Raw genomic sequence first — 22,611 nt, forward strand, 5'->3', positions numbered from 1 at the left:
TAAATTCCAGATACTTCCTAGTTTCAATCTTAATACACACATGCTTACTTACCTTTCAAAGACAGATGATACAAAATAATCTGGGTCAAGTCTAGAAGCACAAACCTTTGAAAACACAGGGGAAGAGAAAACCTTATTTCTCAAAATCAGTTTTACTTCTTATAGTAGCCATGTTTTTTATTTTTATTTTATGTATCCTATTATATTTCTTTCCTTTTTTTTTTTTTTTTTTTGATCTTTTTAAGACAGGGTCTCCCTGTAACCCCAGCTGGCCTGGAACTCACTACATAGAACAGACTATCCTTGAGCTCACAGAGATCTGCCTGCCTCCACCTCCAGAATGCTGGGATTAAAGGCGCGCACCACCACGCCCGGCATATTCTAATTCTATTATATTTCTATAAACTGTGAGCCACACAAAAGTAGGAAAAGTATTAAGGGTGCAAAAAAAAGAAAAAAGATATAAATTATAGCCAAGGATAGTAAATTCATAAACACTGTAGAAAATTTATTTAGGAGCACCCTTCACACAAGCCAACCACTCACTTTAACTCACACCAACCCAGTATTTTCCCTATCCTCAGTCAATCCAGGGCTATGTAAAACACAAGAAGGTACAGACCTATGCTGCAAAGCCTGCTGGAATTATTTAAACTATATGCTATGTTCTGTCTCGGCTTTCCTATAGAAGCTCTCCAAAAGTGCTGGCCTGGTCTTTCTCCAGGCTCCTGCTTCTGCCTCCTGACCAAAACTGATGCTTCCTTTGCAGCCCACATGGTATGGCGTGCATCCTTCCTTGGAGAAATATAAGTAAAACATTCTTCTCTCAATTCCTCCAGTCATTACCACTTCTATAAATTTAAAATCCCAAGGACACATCAAAGCACTTTTAAAGTACAACATCTGGATTACTAAGTTGGCCTACCTGTAATAGATAAATGTCAGGATCAATCATGGAATTGCAGAAATGAGACTGGACATAGGTCATGGCTTGTCCTTTGATTTGCAGACCATTTCTTACCCACATGTTGCTGTGAATTTCAGCAAGACTTGCCTAATAAAAAACGAATAAGAGAATAAATAATCTAAATTCAATAAAATCACACTGTATTAATCATTTTAAAATATTTTATGACTTGGGGCTGGAGAGATGGCTCAGTGGTTAAGAAAACACTAGCTGCTCTGGCAGAGGATCCAGGTACAGGTCCCACCACCCACATGAGGGCTAACAATCATCTATAACTCCAGTTACAGGGGAACCAATGCCCTCTTCTGAGCTCCATAGGCACTGCACAATACAGGTACACTTACATACATACAGGCAAATATGCACATACACATAAAATAAGTAAAATATTAAAACATATTTTATGAGTTAATCATAATATGAGCCTGGCATTCTGTATAACATTAAAGATACTCATTTCAAATATTTTTTTTTCTTTTTTGCCTTTGTCTTTGGGGTAAGATCTTACTCTGTAGCCCAGGCTGTCCAAAAATTCACTGTGAACCTCAGAATGGCCTCTGTTCTACCATGGTAGGCTTATTTTTTTTAATTTTCAAATTAATGACTATTTGTTATATTGTCATCTTCTTTAAAATAGGCAGAGGCAGGTGGATCTCTGTGAGTTCTAGGCCAGCAGGGGCTACAGGAAGACCCTGTCTCGAAAAAAAAAAAAAAAAGAACAACAACAAAAAAAAAAGCATAAAATAAAACTAATTGTTCAAAGTCGGTGAGTACAATATACATTTGTAATTCAACCTAACTCAACTGTTTTAATATTTTATTTTTTTATTTTTCTTTTTTTTAATATATACTTTTGGGGGGCGGGTCTTTTTGAGACAGGGTCTCCCTGTAGTCCCAGCTGTCCTAGAACTCACTATGTAGACCAGGCTGGCCTTGAACTCACAGAGATCTGTTTGCTTCTGCCTCCCAAGTGCTGGGATTAAAGGCGTGCACCACCACGCCTGGCCTTTTATAAAATATTATTTTTCACTTTATGTGTACGAGTGTATTGCCTGCATATATGTGAGCGCACCCATGTCGTGCAGTGCTGCGAAGGTCAGAAGAGGGCTTCAGATTCCCCTGGAACTGGAGTTAAGGACGGTTCGTAGCCACCATGTGGGTGCTGGAATTGAACCTGGGTCCTCTGCAAGAGCAGTCAGTGCTCTTAACCACAGAGCCATCTCTCCAGCCCCCATAATCAACTTTCTTTCCTTCCTTCCTTCCTTCCTTCCTTCCTTCCTTCCTTCCTTCCTTCTTTCTTTCTTTCTTTCTTTCTTTCTTTCATCTTTTGAGATAAAGGTCTCCCTGTAGCTCCATCTGGCCTTGAACTCAGAGATCTGTCTGTCTCTGCTGGGATCAAAGGCATGCAACACCAACACTCCTCACCCCCCACCCCCACCCCACGTTTGGGCAATAGTAAGAATCATAAAAGCATACAAAATAAAGGAAGGATCATTTAGCCAAAGAATCCTATTCAAAATGTTTTAAAAGTTCAGATATATACCTGAATTTGAAGTGGGTGAATCATTAGTTTCATTAACATTTCCTGATCTGGTAAAACAGAATCCAAATCTAGTTCTTGACATTTCACAGCCTAAAAATCCATGATTAGAAAGTTAGTAATTCAATATTTTCCTCAAAATTAAAAACACCACCACCACTACCAACAAAAAAAAATTAGCTAACAGTCTCACCTTACTCAAAAACATAGCATAGTAACGATGCAGTGGCAGGTGAAAAGTGACTTGGTTAGGAGCTGGCTAGAGTAAACAAAATCCACAAATCAAAGACTGTTTGACACACATTCCAACAAGTTTCAAATATTGTAAACATAGTCCCACCTAGATTAATTCTTACACTTTTTTGTCAGTACATAAAATCTTAGAAGATACAACTGCAAAAGAATAACATTTCAACAATAACCTCTAAAGTTTCAATACCAAACTAGAATAAATTATTTGGTGTTATGCTGAAATTTAAATATCAATTTGTACTCCTCACTACGTATGTAGTTAGAAAAATAAAGACAGATGCATATAGGTGTATGTGCATATCTACACTCCTAAGCTCTGCTTACTATTAATGTTTGGAAAGAGTGGCATCCCCATAGTCACGAGCACACTACCATACCATTCTTGCTTTCTATAGCACTTTTTTTTTTTTTTTTTTTTGGTTTTTTTGAGACAGGGGCTCCTTGTAGCCCCAGCTATCCTGGAAATCACTATGTAGACCAGGGGGGGCTCAAACTCACAAAGATCCACCTGCCTCTGCCTCCCAAGTGCTGGGATTAAAAGCATACACCACCATGTCCAGCTAAGCATATATTTTTTTATTTTATTTATTGTTTTTATTCTATGTGTATGAGTTTATTGTCCTTATGCATGTAAATGTATCAGTGTTGTGTAATGCCTGTGGAGGTTGGAAGAGGGTGTTGGATCCCCCTGGAACTGGAGTTACAGATAGCTGTTAGCTGCCATGTGGGTTCTGGGAATCAAACCAGGTCTTCTGCAAGAGAAGCCATGTTCTTAACTGCTGAGCCATCTCTCTAGTCCCATACCTAAAACATTTTGTGAGGACATAAAGCATGGAAGTATTCAAAAATGATAAATAAGCAAAAGAACACAGGAATCAACCTGGAGTGGCTCTCACATGTATCAAACTGATAGACCTATCTGAAACATTCTGTGCATCAAACAATAATAGATAGACTATGGTCCACCAGGTAAAACAGAAACTACGAATCCATACAGTTAAAAATAAACTAGTAAACTGAAATTCAATGATGGACACAGAAACATTTGCATAGTTTCAAGGTATATCCTCACAAAATATCTTACTAATTATAGTGTGAAAAAGAGAAATTTTATGGTAAACAAGTCTAGCAAGCATCATACTAATCATAACAAAAGGGAGCATCATGAGGACAAACACAAGTCATACATAAAACATCAGCTTAGATGCAATGAAAGCCTGCAACAATCTCTCTGTGATATTCCTGGAAATACATATATAGTCCAAATCTAAACAAGACAAACCTAAACTGAGAAACATTCTACTAAATAACTGATCTATATTCTTCAAAATGTCACTATCTGGAAAGATGAATACTGAGAAAAGTGGTCCAGAAAAAGATCTAAAATATGTTAAGAAAATTCACCAACTTATTCTGAATCAGATTCTTCTGCTATTCAGAACATCACTGAGGGCTGGACAGATAGCTTAGTCAATAAGGTGCCTGTTACATACATGTGAAGACCTGAGTTTAATCCCCAACAGAACTCATGTTTCTTAAAAAAAAAGATGGCTTAGTGGTTAAGAAAACTGACTGCTCTTGCACAGGACCTGGGTTCAATTCCCAGCGCCCACATGACTGGTCACAACCATCCTAACTCCAGTTAAGGGAATCCAACACTCTCTTCTAACATCCTCAGGCATTGCATGACATGGGTGCACTTAACACCAATGCAGGTAATACACTCATACACATAAAATAAAAATAAAATTTTTTAAATTAAAAAAAAAGAATGTGTGTGCCTAAATAGGACCCCTATTCACCCACAGATCAGGGACAGTTGCAGAAGAGGGGGCTGAAAGATTGTAAGAGCCAGGGTTGGTGCATGAACATAAGGAAACTGAGGCTTTCAGGTCACTGGGAACTTGCTCATATGAACTTGCAACAATGGTGACAGCACACACACAAGACCCATACCCACTCAGACAAAAACTCAGCATAGAACAAGGGAAATGGGCAGCAGGCCCCAACCCTAGCTGAGGAACCATTGGCAACTGATTACAGCTGGATGAGGGAAAGTAGATCTTCTTTAAGGGAGTGTCTCTAGATAGGGTGACTAGACTCCAGTGGATGAACTTGTACCAAGGGATATCTGGGAACAAATACTTGACCAGATATGGCTTAACATATGACAGAATACATGTAATTGTAATCCAGTGGGGGGGGGGGCGGGTATAGGAGGCACAGATGGGGAGGAGGGTCTGAATTTAATTAAGATTATATGAAATGTATAAAAACTCAATAAAAAATGTTTTTTAAAGCATATACATTGAAGAGAAGGAGGAGGGAGGGGGAGGGGAGAAAGGAAGGGGAAGGGAAAGAGAGGGGGAGGGAAAAAAAAGAAACCAAGCAGGCACAGCAAGTGCTTGGCTGTAATCCCAGTCATGAGGAGATGGAGAAAGATTCTTAGGGTTGCTAAGTCTAGCCTACTTAGTGAGCTGCAGGCCAATAAGAGACCCTGTATCAAAAACAAGGTGGACAACCCTCAGAAATGACTGACATTCAAGGTCCATGTGACCTTTACATGCACATGGACCCCACACAATAAGCACCCACTCTAATAAGCATACACACACACACACACACACACACACCAGTAACAACTTCTAAGATATAAATGACTTCAAAGGATTAGATGGTTAATATACATTAATGATTTGTATAGTTGTATTCTGGTTATATTAAGTGAATATCCTAGCTTATAGGACATAAACATTAAAGTCTAGAGTTGTAATAGTGACAGAGTAAATAATTTAACTCAGATGATTCCAGAAAGTTATTTTCATTCCCAACTTTTCAGTAAATTTGTGACTCTATCAAAATGTTTTTCAGGAAGGCAAAGCATATATGAAGATGCCAGGATGAAATGTATTACTTTGTATGCTAACCTAAAAAAAATGTTTAAAGAAAGAAAAATAAATAAAGCAACTCACCACCTTTACACACACACAACAGGGATCCTACCTGCCCAAGATTCAAAACTTGGATTGAGGGATTGGAGAGGACTGTCTGAAACTCTGAAACACAGTCTTTCTTCTGCATATGGCATATTCTAACCCTATTCCTAAGAGGAAGAGAAGGACTTCTGACTAATAGAATGAATACCTGCAATACCAACATAGGATGTTACATCCTGTGCCAACTCTCCTATGTTCATTAACAAAAACACCTTTGTTCAAGCTTATCTTTCCACTCTCTAACAAGAACATTGTCCAAATAATAAAGTTGGAATATTTTTCATTCTTCTCCCCTGTCCTACTCCCAATTATGCCAACATTTTTACTTCTTCAACTAAAAATAATGATAAATATACACTTAAAATGGAAAAATAAAGTATGCATCTCTTCTCTAGGATATAAGCAGATATGATTAAAGGTAATTTGCAATTCCCTATATACAAAAGAACTAGACGTCCCTTTTACCATCCTTTCTGTAAAGCCTTTGTAATATTAATTATTCTTTCTCTTACCCTATGAAAAGATACTCATAATTATTTTGGTCTTTTTGAGACAGGGTCTTCCTGTAGCTCCAGTTGTCCTGGAACTCACTATGTAGACCAGGCTGGCTTTGAATTCACAGAGATCCGCCTACCTATGCCTCCCAAGTGCTGGGATTAAAGGCATGCGCCACCACGCCTGGCTGACACTCATAATTTTTTACTTTAAATGAAATCTAACACTTTTTCCTTAAATACATGAAAAATATACATACAATGACTAGTGATATAGCTCAGTAGCATAGCACCTGCCCAGCATGAATAAGTCCATGGGTTCAATTTCTAACACAATTTTTTGAAAACATGTATGTGTGTGCATACACACAAACACACACACACACACACACACACACACACATAAACACACCTCATCTACAAAGTTAATAGCATCAAACCAGTCTTGAAGAGCTTCAAGGCAGTATCTTACAACATTTCGCGTATACTCTTGAGTTTCCTTTAAAGAAAAAAAATGAAAAAATTTAAGTTATATAAACTTTAAAGTATCTAAAAATGTACATTTGCAACATCAAATTACATATAACAATAATTATAAGCATTGTATATATAATGGTAAAATGTATATATTTTCAAGATAACGGCTATATTTTCTATTTCAAGAAGCCATTCCTCTACAAACTAAAAGCAACCATTAACAAATATGAAAATTACAGAATCATGTTTCCTTTTAAATGACTCAAAGTTGGAAAACATTTTAAATAGATTATATTCGTCTCATTTCACTTTGTAAATTAAAAAAAAAAAGTTCCATTTCAAGAGCTCAGTCCCCACTATTATAAATTCCTCATTATTATTATTATTGAATAAATACAGTCTCTTTTGGACTGACAAAAAGTATTAGAACTGGTAATGGTTGTGCAACACTGTGTGTGGACTTGATGTCATTGAATTATACACCTGAAAATGGATGTGGATAAAGAAATGGTAAATGTAAGCCATTTGAAATATAGGCACTAGGAAAAGCAATCACAACGTTTTACAATAAAATGAATCTACTAAAGTAGTAAAGTTTTAAGTTAAATGAAAATATAAATTCAAAGAAGGGTCTCCTACAAAACAATATATAAGCAAAGGATTGGAATAGCAATCCCTCCAAAAACTGCACCAAGTTTCCAGGAGATATTGGGAGGTCAGAACTGAGAACTATGTGGTTTTATTGGGAGATGATAGAAATGTTCTAGAATTAAGAGTGTAGTAACGGTTGCACAACTTTAGGAATACACTAAACCACTGAACTATGTATCATAAAATGGTTAAATCAGTGAATTTTATCCCAATTAAGACAACTGTGAAGACCAGGCATGGTGGCACACACCTTTAATCCCAGCACTCAGGAGGCAGAGGCAGGCAGATCTCTATGAGTTCAAAGCCAGCCTGATCTACATAGCATAGCAAGTTCCAGGACAGCCAGGGCTACATAGTGAGACCCTGTCTCAAAAAGAAGGAGAAAAAAAAAAAAAAAAAGGTTGTCAAGAAACTCCAATGGACTCTCATATGAACATTTGAAGATTGCCCTGTTCTGACTTTTTTCTAGTTCCCTGTCTAGAACTTGCAGTGCTAATTACTCTTGCCTTTACTTCTCCTTCACATCTATTCATGAGTCAAGACTTTCTTCTCCCCTTAGAGACAAAAGTTATGCAATCTGGGAGTCTTTTACATAGACCCACTGAAGGGGTACTCCAATGGCCTCACCCTGCGCCCTGTTCAGAGTGGAAAAAGCCAGAGTGGTCGGCATCCCTATTCCCTACTGACAATTTGGGTAACCCCTTCAGAGGATAGCATGATAACAATAGGAGGTAGAAATTGGCTAGGCAGTTAGGGTAAAAACACCCCAAAGAAATGTAGCCAGTTTCTTGGCTAAAAGTCAAAATGTCCTTGGGCCTGTTAGCAACATACTCTGTTCCAAAGGCCAAAAATGTCACAAGTCTTTGGGAGCTTGTATCTAATCCTTAAAAGATTTTAAGGTTACCTCTTCAGAGGGGGGGATGTTGGAGGGGAGGGAGTGGGCATGGATTTGATCAAAACACCTTATATGCATGTGTGAAATTCTCAATAAAGTTTTTGTAAAAATTAAAATAAGAGGGGCTGGAGAGTTGGCTCAGTGATTAAGAGCACTGATTGCTCTTGCAGAGGACCTGGGTTCAATTCCCAGCACCCACATGGCGGCTATGAACTGTCCTTAACTCCAGTTCCAGGGGAATCTGAAGTTCTCTTCTGACCTCCATGGCATTGCATGACACAGGTGCACTCACATACATACAGGAAATACATTCATACACATAAAATAAAAATAATAAATAAATAAACTTTTTTAATTAAAATAAGAAAAAAAGGTTTTAACAATTAAGAAAGGTATTTTGGTGGGCTGGAGAGATGGCTCGGCGGTTAAAAACACTGACTATTCTTGCAGAAGACCCAGGTTCGAATCCCAGCACCCACATGGCAGCTAACAATTGTCCCTAACTCCAGTTCCAAGGGATCCCACAGCCTCTTCTGTCCTCCACGGGCACTGCACAACACAGGTGCACTTACCTACATGCAGGCATAACACTCATAAACATAAAATAAAAATAATAAATAAATGAAAAAGAAAGGTATTTGGGGTATCAATATATAACATAAAAATGCATGTAGCATCAAAGTCAAGCAAGTCAAATCCACTAGCTATCTATATAAAGTATTCTATACCTATAAATAAATAAGTCTCAAAAAGACCAAAATAAATAAATAAATAAATAAATAAATAAATAAATAAATAAATAAATAAATGTCAGTCTCACATTCCCTCTTTTCTTGTAACAGTCTCATGCAGCCGAAGTTGGCCTTTAACTCATAACACAGCTGAAGCTGGTCTGGAAATCCTGATCCTCCTACCTCTACCTCTTGAGGATTTTAAAGGTAACAGGCCACCACATTTGGCTTTTATTCCCCAAGTGCTGGAATTACAGGCTTATTCTAAAACACAGGATTCTCCTTCATTCTTTGTTTCTCCTTTACCTTGCTCTTCTCCATGTCCTGTCAAATTCTTCATGACATCATCATATAGATGCTTACCTATTTGCTGCCACTACCCAGTCCAAACTGGTCACTTTGCCAACAGTCTCACTCTGTCCCAATCTACCCTGTTCAAGATTTCTCTTAATAAAAATATTATCTTAGCCGGGCGTGGTGGCGTACACATTTAACCCCAGCATTCGGGAGGCAGAGGCAGGCAGATCTCTGTAAGTTCAAGGCCAGCCTGGTCTACATAGTGAGTTCCAGAACAGCTGGGACTACAGGGAGACCCTGTCCCAAAAAGACCAAAAAAATAAATAATTTTTTTAAAAAATAAAAATATTATCTTACACATTCCGTTCCCCATCTCTCACTAAAAATAAATTTAATGGTGCATCACAAGTTAATAATAAGTAATAAACTGTCTTGGGCAAAAAAAAGTTGGAAGTTAATTCATGTATAAAGAAATTTTGATGGTCAGCAAGATGGCTCAGTAGGCAAAGGTGCTTGCTGCCAAGTCTGATGACCTTTGTTTTATCCTACTGAAAGCCACATGTGGAGAGAACCAACTCTCACATCCACACTATGGCCCATGTGTGCGTGTGCGCGCACACACACACACACACACACACACACACACACAAACACAAACTCACACATCACTTAGCCCTCCACACACACAATAAATGAATGAATAAACAAATAATAAAATGTGAACAAAAATTTAAAAGAAACTTTGAAAACCAAATACTCCATTTATACTAATATATGATCTCAGCACAAGTACAAACAGGTACAAATTTTCTGGAGAACAATATAACAAGGAGGTATCAAGAGTATTTTAAAATGTGAGCTATTAATTCTAAACATAGCATATTTTAAGACTATGTTCAGATTCTCTCTCTTCCATCCTCCCACCACAACCTTTCCCACCCCTAGCATATACACTGATATCTTGTCAATCTTATAATCTTCAGAAAGTTATTTCAATTTTGTCTCAGTTTTTCCGTAAAGATGGGCATAATAATACCCGCCTCCCAGTACTGTCATGAAGACACAAATGAAATTATGCACATAAAATGTTTTATACCTGTGCTGAATAGCTTTAGTTGTCAACTTGACACACCTGGGCAGAGGGAGCCTCAATTGGGGAATTGTCTCCATTGGACTGGCCTATGGCCATGTTCATGTCTGTAGGGTATTTTCTTGATTGCTGAGTGATGTGGTAGGGTCCAGTCCACTGTGGGTGGTGCCAGTCCTGGGCAGGCTGTTCTGTATTGTATAAGAAATCAGGCTGAGCATGGGCCAGGGAGCAAGCCAGTAAGCAGCATTTCTCCATGACCTGTGCTTCAGCTCCTGCCTCCAGGTTCCTGCCCTGAGTTCCCACCTTGGGCTAACTCAGTGATGAACTGTGACTTGGGAAATGTAAGCCAAATAAACTCTTTCCTCCCCAAGTATTGGTCAGAGTGTTCAGTCACAGCGATTGAAGCCAAACTAGAACAATATCAATCTAGCAAGTAGTTGTGAGTTTTAAGCAAGTAGCTGTGAGTTCCAAGAGTCATGACTAGCCCATCTATTAAGTCTGCAGTAACATAAATGTGCCACTAGATGGAAGCTTTGCAATCTGTTTCCCCCAGAAAGCAAAACAAATTCCTTTATGCAATCCACCTGTTATATATTTGTTTTAAAGTTTGATGGTTTCCAATTTTTTTTAAAGTTCTTAATATCTTAAAAATCAAATAACATCCAAGGGGATCCAGAGACATGGCTGAGAAGTTAAGAGTACTTAAATTTCTTCAGAGGACTAGAGTTCAGTTCCAGCACCCACATTGGGTCACTCACAACCACCTGTAACTCCAGTTCCAGGAGATCTGAAGTCTGCTTTTGACCTCTATGTGTGCACGCATGTGCATGCATGCACACAAATAAATAAATAACAAAATAAATCTCTTTTTAGAAGTAGCACCCAGGGCAGTCATACAAAGACCATGAACTACACAAACCTTCCTTTTATATTGCTTAAATCCTTTATATTTTAGAATGTAGAATTTAAATATAGAAATAGCTGCTTAAATAGTAACATTTCTTCTAGTTTACATTTCTAAAACCTGTCAGCACTTCTGCTAATTTAGCTTTGGACTTTCTTATTGAAAAAGTAGCAAAGTGGTTAAGAGCACTGATTCTAAAATTAGATTTGCTTTCAAATTCAGCTTCCTGTAGCTATGTGAACTTGGAAAGTTTCTAACTGCTCAAAGAAATGGATGATGCTATGTACTTCCCAAGAGATGCTATGAGGATTGAATGAGAATGTATGTATGATGTCTGGTATCATATTAATACTCATCAAGAGAACACCTTATCTAGAAACCAGATGCTTCTTTAACTAAAAAGTTGCTCTCAGCTACTGCCAAGCTCTAAAAAAAAAAAAAAAAAAAAAAAAAAAAAAAAAAATGAAGATCTAGGTTTTTTTCACTGACTTCTTTACCTCTTAGATTAAGCAAACCATGGCATACTGCAATTCTGGCCTTGAGAGCTGAAAAATAAACTACCACCTGTAAACTATGGACTTTTCACTATCAGAGATAATATAAACCCAACTTCATAAACCACTAAGGATAGCTACAGAATAATATACATAAAACAGTGATTGCCAATCAATCTACCTTTCTGAACTGCTGCTTTTGTTGGCTTACAAGGCACTTCTGAGTTTTCCCCTCTTCTTCCCTCTCTCTGATTTAAATGTGAGCTCTTTCATTACAGCTCACATCTCTTTCTCTTCTTAACCTTATTCCACCCCTTAGTGATAAATACTATCTACATGCCAAAGGATTTAAGTTTATAACCTCAGTACAGATTTCAGTTTTGAGCATGAAATTCATACCAACTGCCTTTTCACTATTTCCACATGGACATTTTACAGACATTTCAAACATCTCTAAAACTAACTCTGATCTCTCTAAGCTTACTTTTCTATCACTCTTTTCTACCATTGTAAATATCTGATACTCAAGTCTTTTCAACAATAATATATACTTCCAAGCTTATTAATTCTTCCTTCAAATTACATCCTGAATGTACAAAATATATACTCTGAATATGACAACTTCATGCTTTATGTTTAGGATTTCATGTTTAGACAACAATGGCATCTTTTAAATTAACAAATGATTGAGGGGGCTGGAAAGATGGCTCAGCACTAGCTACTCTTGCAGAGGACCCAGGTTCAGTTACCAGCACCCAAATGGTGTCTAACAACCAACCTTCACTCCAGTACCAGGGGATGCAATGCCCAACGCCTTCTTCTGGCCTCCACAAATATTGCATGACATGGGTGCACTTACACATGTGCAGGCAAAACACTCATATCATAAAATAAGTCAATATAGCTTCTCGGCCTTTTGGCTAAGATCAAGTGTAGTATGTTCTCACCAGTTTAATAAAATAAGTCAATAGAATAATAATGAAGCCAGGCGTGGTGGTGCATGCCTTTAATCCCAGCACTCAGGAGGCAGAGGCAGGCAGGTCTCTGTGAGTTCAAGGCCAGCCTGTTCTACATAGTGAGTTCCAGGACAGGTGGGACTACAGTGAGACCCTGTCTCAAAAAGACCAAATAATAATAATAATAATAATAATAATAACAATAATGAATATATTTATGGGATATAATGTGATAGTTTGGTGTGTGTACATTATGAATGACTATATAAAGCTAACACACCTATTGCTAAGATGCTTGTCTTTTTTTGTAATAAGAGCATTTAAAATCTATTCTTTTAGAAATTTTGAAATAAGGACCTGAGAGATGGCTCAGCAGGTAAAGAAGCCTACCTTCAAGCCTGACACCCTAAGTTCACTCCTTGGGGCCGACATGATGTAAGGAGAATTTCGACAAGTTGTGATTTGACATCCACATGCATGCCATGGTACATGTGCGCCCACATGCACAAAGTACATAAATGTAATTGTTAAATTTTTAAAAAGAAACGTACATTTACAAAACAAGTCCCCCCCAAAAAAAATTTTTGAAATATATATTATTATTAACTATGATCATCATAGTATACAGAAAATCTCAAAAACTTATTCCGCTGGTCTAGTTTAAACTTTGTATCCTTTGGTCAAAATCTCCCCTTTTTCCAAAGCTCCCTCACTACCAATCTTCAGTAACTATCATTCCTCTCTCCACTTCTAGAAGTTCTTTTTAAGACTCAATATAAGTGAAATATACATGAAACTGACTTATCACAACATCTTAATTCATCTCTCTGCTCCTAGTCTTTATGTATGGGTGTCTTCCACATGCTAGACAAGAGTTCTTCCACTGTGCTCCATCCTCTTACCGTTATTCTTTTATGTATAAATCTGATCATACCAAACTGTACTCTGAAATTTTCAGACTTCTCTTTCATTTTAAATTCAAGATTCCTCAACACATCTATAAGTACTGAGTTACAATCTCCAATGCCATCTCATCTACTCGTTCCTGTTCTAGTCCCAAATTCCTTATTTGGACAAGTATCCCCAGAGGAGTTGGGCTATTCCCGTCTACCTCCTCATAATTACCATTAAGCCTCTTTTTATTCTTCACATGCCTGGCTCCTTCATATTCTTTACTCAGAAAGGCCTTCTCTAATCTTCAGATTTACTATCTCTCCCATAAAAACCTGTTATTTTCTCAGAGAGTATAGTAACAAAAGTAAATCTACATGTTTATACTGTGTCCATGAGAACAACTATGTCTATTTGGTTCAATGCCAAATACGTATGATGTACATGGTGTCTAGCATAAGTCAGCATTTAACAAACATTTTTGAGTGAATTAACAAACCCACCTCATACTATATGACAGTTTTTAAATAAATACTACAGTGGAGAGTAAATGAGATACTATGAAAACAGAATGTTAGCTAAATGCAGGAAGTTAATATCAACTAAGTCTTACCAGCAGACTTTTTTTTAAAGCTGATTCTAATAGTTCTTCACTCTGGCTAGAATAACTACTCAGATCTACCTGCATATCAAATCAATAAAAATCTCTAACAATGGGGCTTAGACATGCATTTTTTTAAACTTCCATGACAATTTTCCATGAACAAGAAGCACTGGACCAAGAAAAGAGAATGAGAAAGCATGTGCCAAACAAAGGGACTAGCCTGAACAAATAAGAAGGGACCCCTGCAAGTTAACAATCATCAATCAAAGGTAGTGCACGCCTTTAATCCCAGCACTCCAGAGGCAGAGGCAGGTGGATCTCTGTGAGTTCGAGGCCAGCCTGGTCTACATAGTGAGTTTCAGGCCAGCTGGAGCTACAGGGAGACCCTGTCTCAAAAAGACAAATATAAATAAATGAAACAATCATCAATCAAGGCATGGAGGTGGTATAAGGGTATGAATTATAAATATAAGTTGAGCTCAAACTGTGGTAAGTCTTAAGATACCATTAAATGACACAAAGAACACAAAAAGAAATACAGTTGGGACAGATAATTTTTTTAAACTGATGGCAAAAGCTGCGCATGGTATGCCATATCCATAACTCCAATACTTGGGAGGTTAAAGCAGGATGATTGTGAGTTTGAGGCTAAACAGTAAGACTTTATCTAAAAAATAAAAAACATAAAACCTAATGAGGCAGGGGGGATAGGAGTATGTCCATGGTGGAAAGTCTACTTAGCATGCACAAATGCATAAGGCCCTGGGTCTAATCCCTACTGCACGTGCACACAGACAGATAGTCAAAGATACACACAAACAACTAGAGATTTGAAAAATTTCAAAATCAACGTGAGAAGCATGACATTTTGAAATTTAAAATTAGACTACAACAAAGTTGTGAGGCATCTAGAATAGGTAAATTCATGGGGAAAAATATACTCAAAAAGCTACTCAAAGGAACACATAAATTTAAAGGATAGATGGAAAAGAACCCTATTATTACCTATAAAGAAAACCTCACCTTGCTGTCCATTTCTATTTTGTTGTGTTGTATCTAGGATTTTTTTTATTTTGTGTTTGTAGGATTTTTTTTAACTGACCAAAAAGCTCAAAGAGTTTTACATGGGTTGATCAAATCACCCCAAGTAAAGAGAAACAAGACTAAAACAAAGGGCTTCAAAGTATTTCCACTATAAAATCTTACCCAGAATTCCTACTAATACAAGCTAATGGGCTATGCTTCATGGGGTCATATATAAAAGTCTTCAGGAAATCCTTAGTTATAAGGGGATTCTATTTTTCTGGTTTCTAAAGACTAATTAAATATGCTTTACTATGCATATCAATACCTGCAAGTTATGTGAAACTTATTTTGTGCTTAGAATCTTAAAATTATAAACTTTAAGCCAGATATGATAGCACACACCTGTAACTCCAACACTTGGAAGGTTGAGGCAGGAGGATTACAAGATCAAGGCCAGTCTAGACTATATAGCAAGTTCAAGGGCAACTGGGCTACATGTGTTTAAGAAAAATTACATTCAATTTTATGTCTTACAGGGTCTATACTGAGTTCAATATTGTATAACTGTATTAATTCAACTGTGAACCTAAAAATTTACAACCACTTTTGAAAGGAATGTATACTTGCTCTGGAAATTGTTATTGAATATGTTAAAACTGTAATGAAATGCTTCTCCTAATCATGTGGTTATTAAATAAAAAAAGAAAAAAAATTACAAACTTTTTGAGGACTATCCTTCTCTGAAAAATAAGAAATAGTAGACAATAGGTAACAGTTTAAATGAAACAGTAATGTTGAAAGTACAGTATTATATGTCTCAAAGACTAGTCAAAATAGGGGCAAGTTGAGAAGATCTAATGATTAAATGACTTTCAGCATGCCTAAGAATAAAATGTACCGGGGCTGGAGAGACGGCTCAGCAGTTAAGAACACTGACTGTTCTTGCAGAAGACCCGGGTTCAAATCCCAGAGCCTACATGGCAGCTAACAACTATTTGTTAACTCCAGTTCCAGGGGATCCGATGGCCTCTTCTGTCCTCCGCAGCATAGCATGACACGGGTGCAATTACATACATGCAGGCAATACACTAGTACACATAAAAAATAAATAAAAGATTTTAAAAAAAGAATAAAATACACTGTCTCAGGTAAGCCTTTACAAAGCTGATTTCAATTTGAAACAGAATTAGATACTGCATATCATACAAGTAACCATACCAATGTTTACACTGATCTTTTTCTTAATTGTTTTTTAAATATTATTTTTATTTTATGTGTATGAGTGTATTGCCTACATCTACGTAAGTACACTTGTATCATGCAATGCCAGTGGAGGTCAGAAGAGGATATCAGAGCCCCTGGAACTGGAGTTATGGATGGTTGTTAGCTACCATGTATGTGGGTGCTGGAAATCAAACCCAGGTCCTATACAAAAGCAGCCAGTGCTCTTAACCACTGAGCCATTTCTCCAGCCCCTTAAATTGTTATTTTTAGGTGAAGAAATTAACAAAAATATTTTCAACATACCCTAACTTTGCAATGTGATAAGAGCCCCCACATTGGCTGTGCACAGGCCTCAAGTTCAGCAGCAAAGGCAGCATAGTAGGTCTGAGACTCAAATTCCACATGTTCATTCAGTTCTCGTTTGTTCAAGTTCATGCCTTGTAAAAATTAAAGCACATATGGAGTTTGTCAAGTGGAAACAAGTATTTAAATTAAAATAAGTAAAACATTTTCCAGTACTCAACATATTTTTATACAAGTAGCATCAATAAACAGTACATATATCAATAACTTCAAATGAAACATGAAATGATCTGATATTTTCAGCATATTTTTACAAATTTCTAGGAATTCTTAGAATCACTTTGTGAATGTCTCATAATTTAAAAATATCAAAACAATTTTAATTGCTGCTAGTCCAATTGTTATTAATGTGTTAGAAACAGCTGAGAAAATAAGATTCCAAGTTTCTAGATAAATGATTTAATCAAGCTACCAAAAACTGGCATTCACTCCCTTTTCAATTATCCCCTGCTATGTTTTTATAAATATAAGTTCCTACAGACAATAACTAAAATAATGTAGACTCTGAATGGTATGCTATGATTTTGAATTAGTATTTAATGGATTAGCATTAGGCACTTTCTGAACCAAAAATGTTAAAAAGAAAGGTTAAATTCATACCTTGAAAGAAAGATACAAAGTTCATCCATGTGACTAACAAACCGTGGTCCTCCAAAAACCTTTTAGCCACACTTTGATGAGAAAGAATATTAATAAAATCACTAACAAGAGGCCAGTAAGTGTTATTCTTCAGTAAGGCTTCTCCACAGTTCACCACCACATGTAAACTATTTTCTTCATCTAAAAGGGGCATACACAACCCAAAAGTAATTTTTAAGAAACAACTCCATCAATAATGTAGAATATTATTGCACATGTTAGAATCAGAAAACACCAAATCCTAACTCCAGCACCATTTAAAATCTTCATGGCTCTAGGTATGTTATTTAGATTCCAGATTAAATTTCTCATTCTTTCAATGGAGGAATAAAAAACACGCACCTTAAAGGAATTAAGTGAAATGTTAACATAAAGCATTGAACACATTATTATAGTAATAATTACATGTTCTACATATAGCATGACACCTAGCTAGCTATATACATATAAAACCTCATTTTCTTTTTTTTTTAAATATTTTATTATTTTTATTTTATGTGTATGCGTGTATTGCCTGCATGTAGGTAAGCGGAGGACAGAAGAGGCTGTTGGATCCCCTGGAACTGGAGTTATGGACAGTTGTTAGCTGCCATGTGGGTGCTGGGATTCGAACCCAGATCTTCTGCAAGAACAGCCAGTGTTCTTAACTGCCGAGCCATCTCTCCAGCCCCCAAAACCTCATTTTCTTAATTTTAATGAAATACCTTCAGTTTCAATCAAAAAGAGTTTATTCCTACATTATTCTCATTCTATCTTATCAATCAAATCTGCTAATTTTAAGTGGCACATATTTAGGTGTTTTCTTCTAGTCAAAGGATATGTAAATGAAATTTTTTACCACACAGTATATTTCATAGATAAAAGAGCAAAAAGCACAGAAACCTCTTAAACCCACGCCCCCTAAAAAAAAAAAAATTCATTCTTGAATGGGAAAAAACAGGCTATACAAAAATCTGTCACAAACACTGATTTCCTGTACATATGAACTAGTTATCTTAGCCTATTTCAACTTAATTGGTACGCTGGAATAAGGAGCCTCCACTCCCACTATAATACCACCCATTCCAACGCCATTACTATCCTCTAGTACACACCCTGAGACAGATGGTTACCTAGCATCCATTTTTGTTTCTATTCATGTTAATTGTTCTTTTACCATAATTATAGAATTTAAATCAAAAGTATATGAAGTAATGAAACACAAATGCATGCTTAGACATATTAGAGAAACTGGATCACATGCCTTTGATAGGCAGTAAAAATAAGTACATGGGAGTACAGAAGTTAAACTCAGAGCAGAAAAAAAGGAAATCATAAAAGCTTGGGCGTATTTTACAACCAGTTAGTGTATGTTAGAATGTCACAAAGACATTCTAACTCTAAACAGACTGAAAATGGAATTTACAGATGATGACTTACAGGTGTGATATATATATATGAGATTAAATTCAATCAAGGAAACCATATTCTGAAAACACTTTGCCCACAATTAAAAAACTGGAGAGTGGGGACCAATGAGATGGCTCAACAGGTAAAGATGCTTGCTGGCACATGCCTAGTAACCTGAGTTCAATCCCTGGAACCCATTTAAACCGTGGAAGATGAGAACTGGCTTCACAAATTTGTCTTATGGCCCCACTTGTGCATCATGACTAATTGCACCCACACATACATACAATAAAAAAGACTTGGAGAGCCGGGCATGGTGGCACATGCCTTTAATCCTAGCACTTGGGAGGCAGCGATGGGTGGATCTCTGAGTTGGAGGCCAGCCTGATCTACATAGCAAGTTCCAGGCCAGATGGGGGCTACAGTGAGACCCTGTATCAAAAAGACCAAAAAAGAAAAAAAAAGACTGGAGAATAAAAATGCATCTCTGTATTTAATGTTAAAATACAATGTATCACATTTAAATTTATGCTTTAGTCTATGGAATCATTATACCCTACAATTAAGTTTAATAATAAATAAAACCAAGACCTATTACAAATCAGGCATACTTGTTTCTCCCTGCTTCTCAGTGGGTAAAAGAAGGAAAAGTAAATAACTTACTCCAGGGTTAGGAATTACCTACATCTGAAATTCTGAAGACCACTCCCATGACTAACAACTCTTGCTAATGAAAATTGAGGAGCCAGTGGACCTGATGAGATAATGTTGTGGGATGCTGGGCTTAACAAAACAAAAAAATTAAAATTGAGAAATGCTGTCCTATTGAATTGAAAATAGAGGATGAACAAGCAGAATATAATTAATCAAAATCACAGTTTTTCTAACACTGCTTTAAATACAACTGTTCTTGTGAAAAACACTGTGTAATCTTTAAAGAAATAAAGCAATTACAACTTCTTTTTTTCACCCAAGCTGAAACTTTTCTCACTATAGATATAAAGAGCAATGATTCAGGGTTAAATGAAACTGACTCATCAAAAAATATTTGTTGAGCGCCTGAGGTCAGGTATTCTACTAATTTCAGAGAATAATGTGATAAAATAAAGTTGTTCTCTCTCTCTCCCTCCCTCCCTCCCCCTCCACCTAAAAAGACAGTGTGATAAGAGCTATAATAAGAGAAGTACCAAGTTTTTACAAATAAATACAGCCGCTTTAAAATTCAAGAACAGACTCTCCTGAGTGATGCTTAAACTAAGAGCTACAAAATAAAACAGGATCAGGATTCACTAGATAAACCAGAGAAAGGAGAGCAAATAGGTAAAGGAGATGTCTGAGAGAAGGTCTGAATCACTTAGACAAAGATTGTGGAGGATGGGTGGTACACATCAATGGGTTCAGAGGCAATGGGTTCAGAGCTCATATGAAGAGAATGGCAAGCACTGGGAGTAAGGGGTAAGAGAGAGAATATGGGCCAGGCATGGTGGTGCAAGCCCTTAATCCTAGCACTTGGAAGGCAGATCTCTATGAGTTCAAGGCCAGCCTGGTCTACATAGTGAGCTCCAGGCCAGGTGAGGCTACAGGGCGACTGTCTCAAAAAATAAAAAAATAAAAAAAGAGGGGCTGGAGAGATGGCTCAGTGGTTAAGAGCACTGACTGCTCTTGCAGAGGACCTGGTTCTATTCTCAGCACCCACATAGCAGCCACAAACCATCCTTAACTCCAGTTCCAGGGAAATCGGAAGCCCTCTTCTGATTTTCGTGGCATTGCACGACATGGGTGCACCCACATACATGCAGGCAATACACTCATACACATAAAAAAAAAAACCAGAAATTAAAAAAAAATATTGAGAGAGAGAGAGAACATGGTCAGTTACATGGCATGGAAGGTGACTAAAGGATGGGATTAGAAATAAGCCTAGAGCTGACAATGGTCTGAACTATGGTAACAGCAGAATGAAGATGCAGAGATGATAAGAGACTGAGTTAGTATTTGCTATATCCATAAGGAGTAAAACAAAGTCAAGATGACTTGCAGGTTTGGAGGCTAGGCAATTGTGTAAATAGTATTAAGACACATGTTCAAGTACATACATACACATTCACACAGGATAATGGAAAAAAACAGCTTGATGGAGTTTTTCTGTGCACATTATGTTAGAGGTAGATAACAGACTCCAAAGAATATGTTCTAATAAGCAGTTTGATTTGAAAACTTGATGGAAGATCAATCTGGGGTTATTGGCATTACATGACACATGTTTTTAAATTCTATTTTACATAAATTGTTTCACAAGACAAATTATAAAAATTTCAGAAACATGGAAAATTATTCATTTGAAATTACAAAGTAGTATGAAATATAACAAAGAATATAAAAGAAGGATCATAAGTTACTAGAATGCTTCTTCCTTTTAATCTTTGGCTATTGCTGTGGTCATGTGAATGCTCATTGTATTGACTCCAATTATTCCTAACAATAAAGATAAAATTTTAAAATACTGTCAAGAGGCTAAGGATGTGGCTCAATGAGAATGGACTCTTATGTGACCTGTATCCTGAAATGGCATATGCTTAGTACAAGGCATTATATGTGTCTTATATGTAATAATAGCTAGCTGCTTATGATGGCTATGGTCTTTTGAATGGTCACTGTATAAACGCCAAGCTGTGTTCTTGGTACTTTATGTGCTTTATCTAATTTAACTGTCCCTAATTTTGAAAAATAGATATTGTTAGCTCTGTTTCTAGATGAGGTAATTATGATTTAGGGAGTTGAAATTATTCATCTGTGATCTTACAGCTCTACATTATAAGGCAGGATATCTGATTCAAAGCCTATACTTGTGTGTGTGTGTGTGTGTGTGTATATGTGTTTTCCACTTTAGTTTAGGAACTGAACTCCACTCCTAGGATTACAGATGTGCACTGCTGTGCCTATCTTCTTTTTTTTTTTTTTTGAGACAGGGTCTCCCTGTAGCCCCAGCTGTCCTGGAAATATGTAGACTAGGCTGTCCTTGAACTCATAGAGATCTGCCTGCCTCTGCCTCCTGAGTGCTGGGATTAAAGGTGTGCGCCACCATGCCCTGCGATATTCTTCTTTATATTTGAAGAAAGAGTTTATAAAATAGTGTTTTAACTTATAAACTAGGGACTGGAGAGATGACTTAGTGATTAAGAGAACTGGCTGCTCTTGCAGAGGACCTGGGTTTGGTTTCAGCACCTATATGGTGGGCAGCAACCATTGTTAACTCTAGTTCCAGGGGATCCAACTCCTTCTTCTGCTCTCTATGGGCATTGCATGCACATGGTGCACTTACAAAATGCAGGCAAAAACATACATATAAAATAAAAATAAATAGGGGCTGGAGCGATGGCTCAGTGGTTAAAAACACTGGTAGTTCTTGCAGAAGACCCAGGTTTGAATCCCAGCACCCACTCCAGTTCCAGGGGATCCGACAGCCTCTTCTGACCTCCGCCAGCATTGCACGATATGGGTGCACTTACCTATACGCAGGCAATACACGCTTACACATAAAATAAAAATAATAAAGTTAAAAAATAAAACCAAAATAATTAAGTTATAAACTAAAAATCTTAAAATTTAGAAGTATGTATTATTTTAAAAAGAATATGGCCTATTTATTTCTTTTTGCATGTATTGTGTGTGTGGTGTATCTATGTATACAGAAGTGAGTATGCAGGTGGACACATGCATGCAAAGGTCAG

The 22,611-nt window shown here is 37.0% G+C and overlaps 1 protein-coding gene and 1 pseudogene across 4 annotated transcripts in view; one reads left to right on the forward strand and one right to left on the reverse strand.

The window, feature by feature from the left end:
- Ubr3 (ubiquitin protein ligase E3 component n-recognin 3) overlaps positions 1-22,611 on the reverse strand; it is a 219,890-nt gene that overhangs the window by 140,464 nt on the left and 56,815 nt on the right. For all 4 annotated transcript variants that reach the window (XM_029565777.1, XM_029565774.1, XM_029565775.1 and 1 more), the window contains exons 9-15: positions 17,453-17,632; positions 16,793-16,926; positions 6,662-6,748; positions 2,701-2,766; positions 2,511-2,600; positions 926-1,054; positions 53-105 (exon numbers count right to left, since the gene is read on the reverse strand). In XM_029565777.1, the coding sequence (XP_029421637.1) occupies positions 53-105; positions 926-1,054; positions 2,511-2,600; positions 2,701-2,766; positions 6,662-6,748; positions 16,793-16,926; positions 17,453-17,632 (739 nt within the window). The remainder of the gene's footprint in view (positions 1-52; positions 106-925; positions 1,055-2,510; positions 2,601-2,700; positions 2,767-6,661; positions 6,749-16,792; positions 16,927-17,452; positions 17,633-22,611) is intronic.
- Positions 12,689-12,809, forward strand: LOC115071200 (annotated as a pseudogene).

This window comes from Nannospalax galili, unplaced genomic scaffold (assembly GCF_000622305.1).
Source record: "Nannospalax galili isolate Female #2095 unplaced genomic scaffold, S.galili_v1.0 scaffold1398, whole genome shotgun sequence".
In the NCBI taxonomy this organism is placed as follows: domain Eukaryota; kingdom Metazoa; phylum Chordata; class Mammalia; order Rodentia; family Spalacidae; genus Nannospalax; species Nannospalax galili.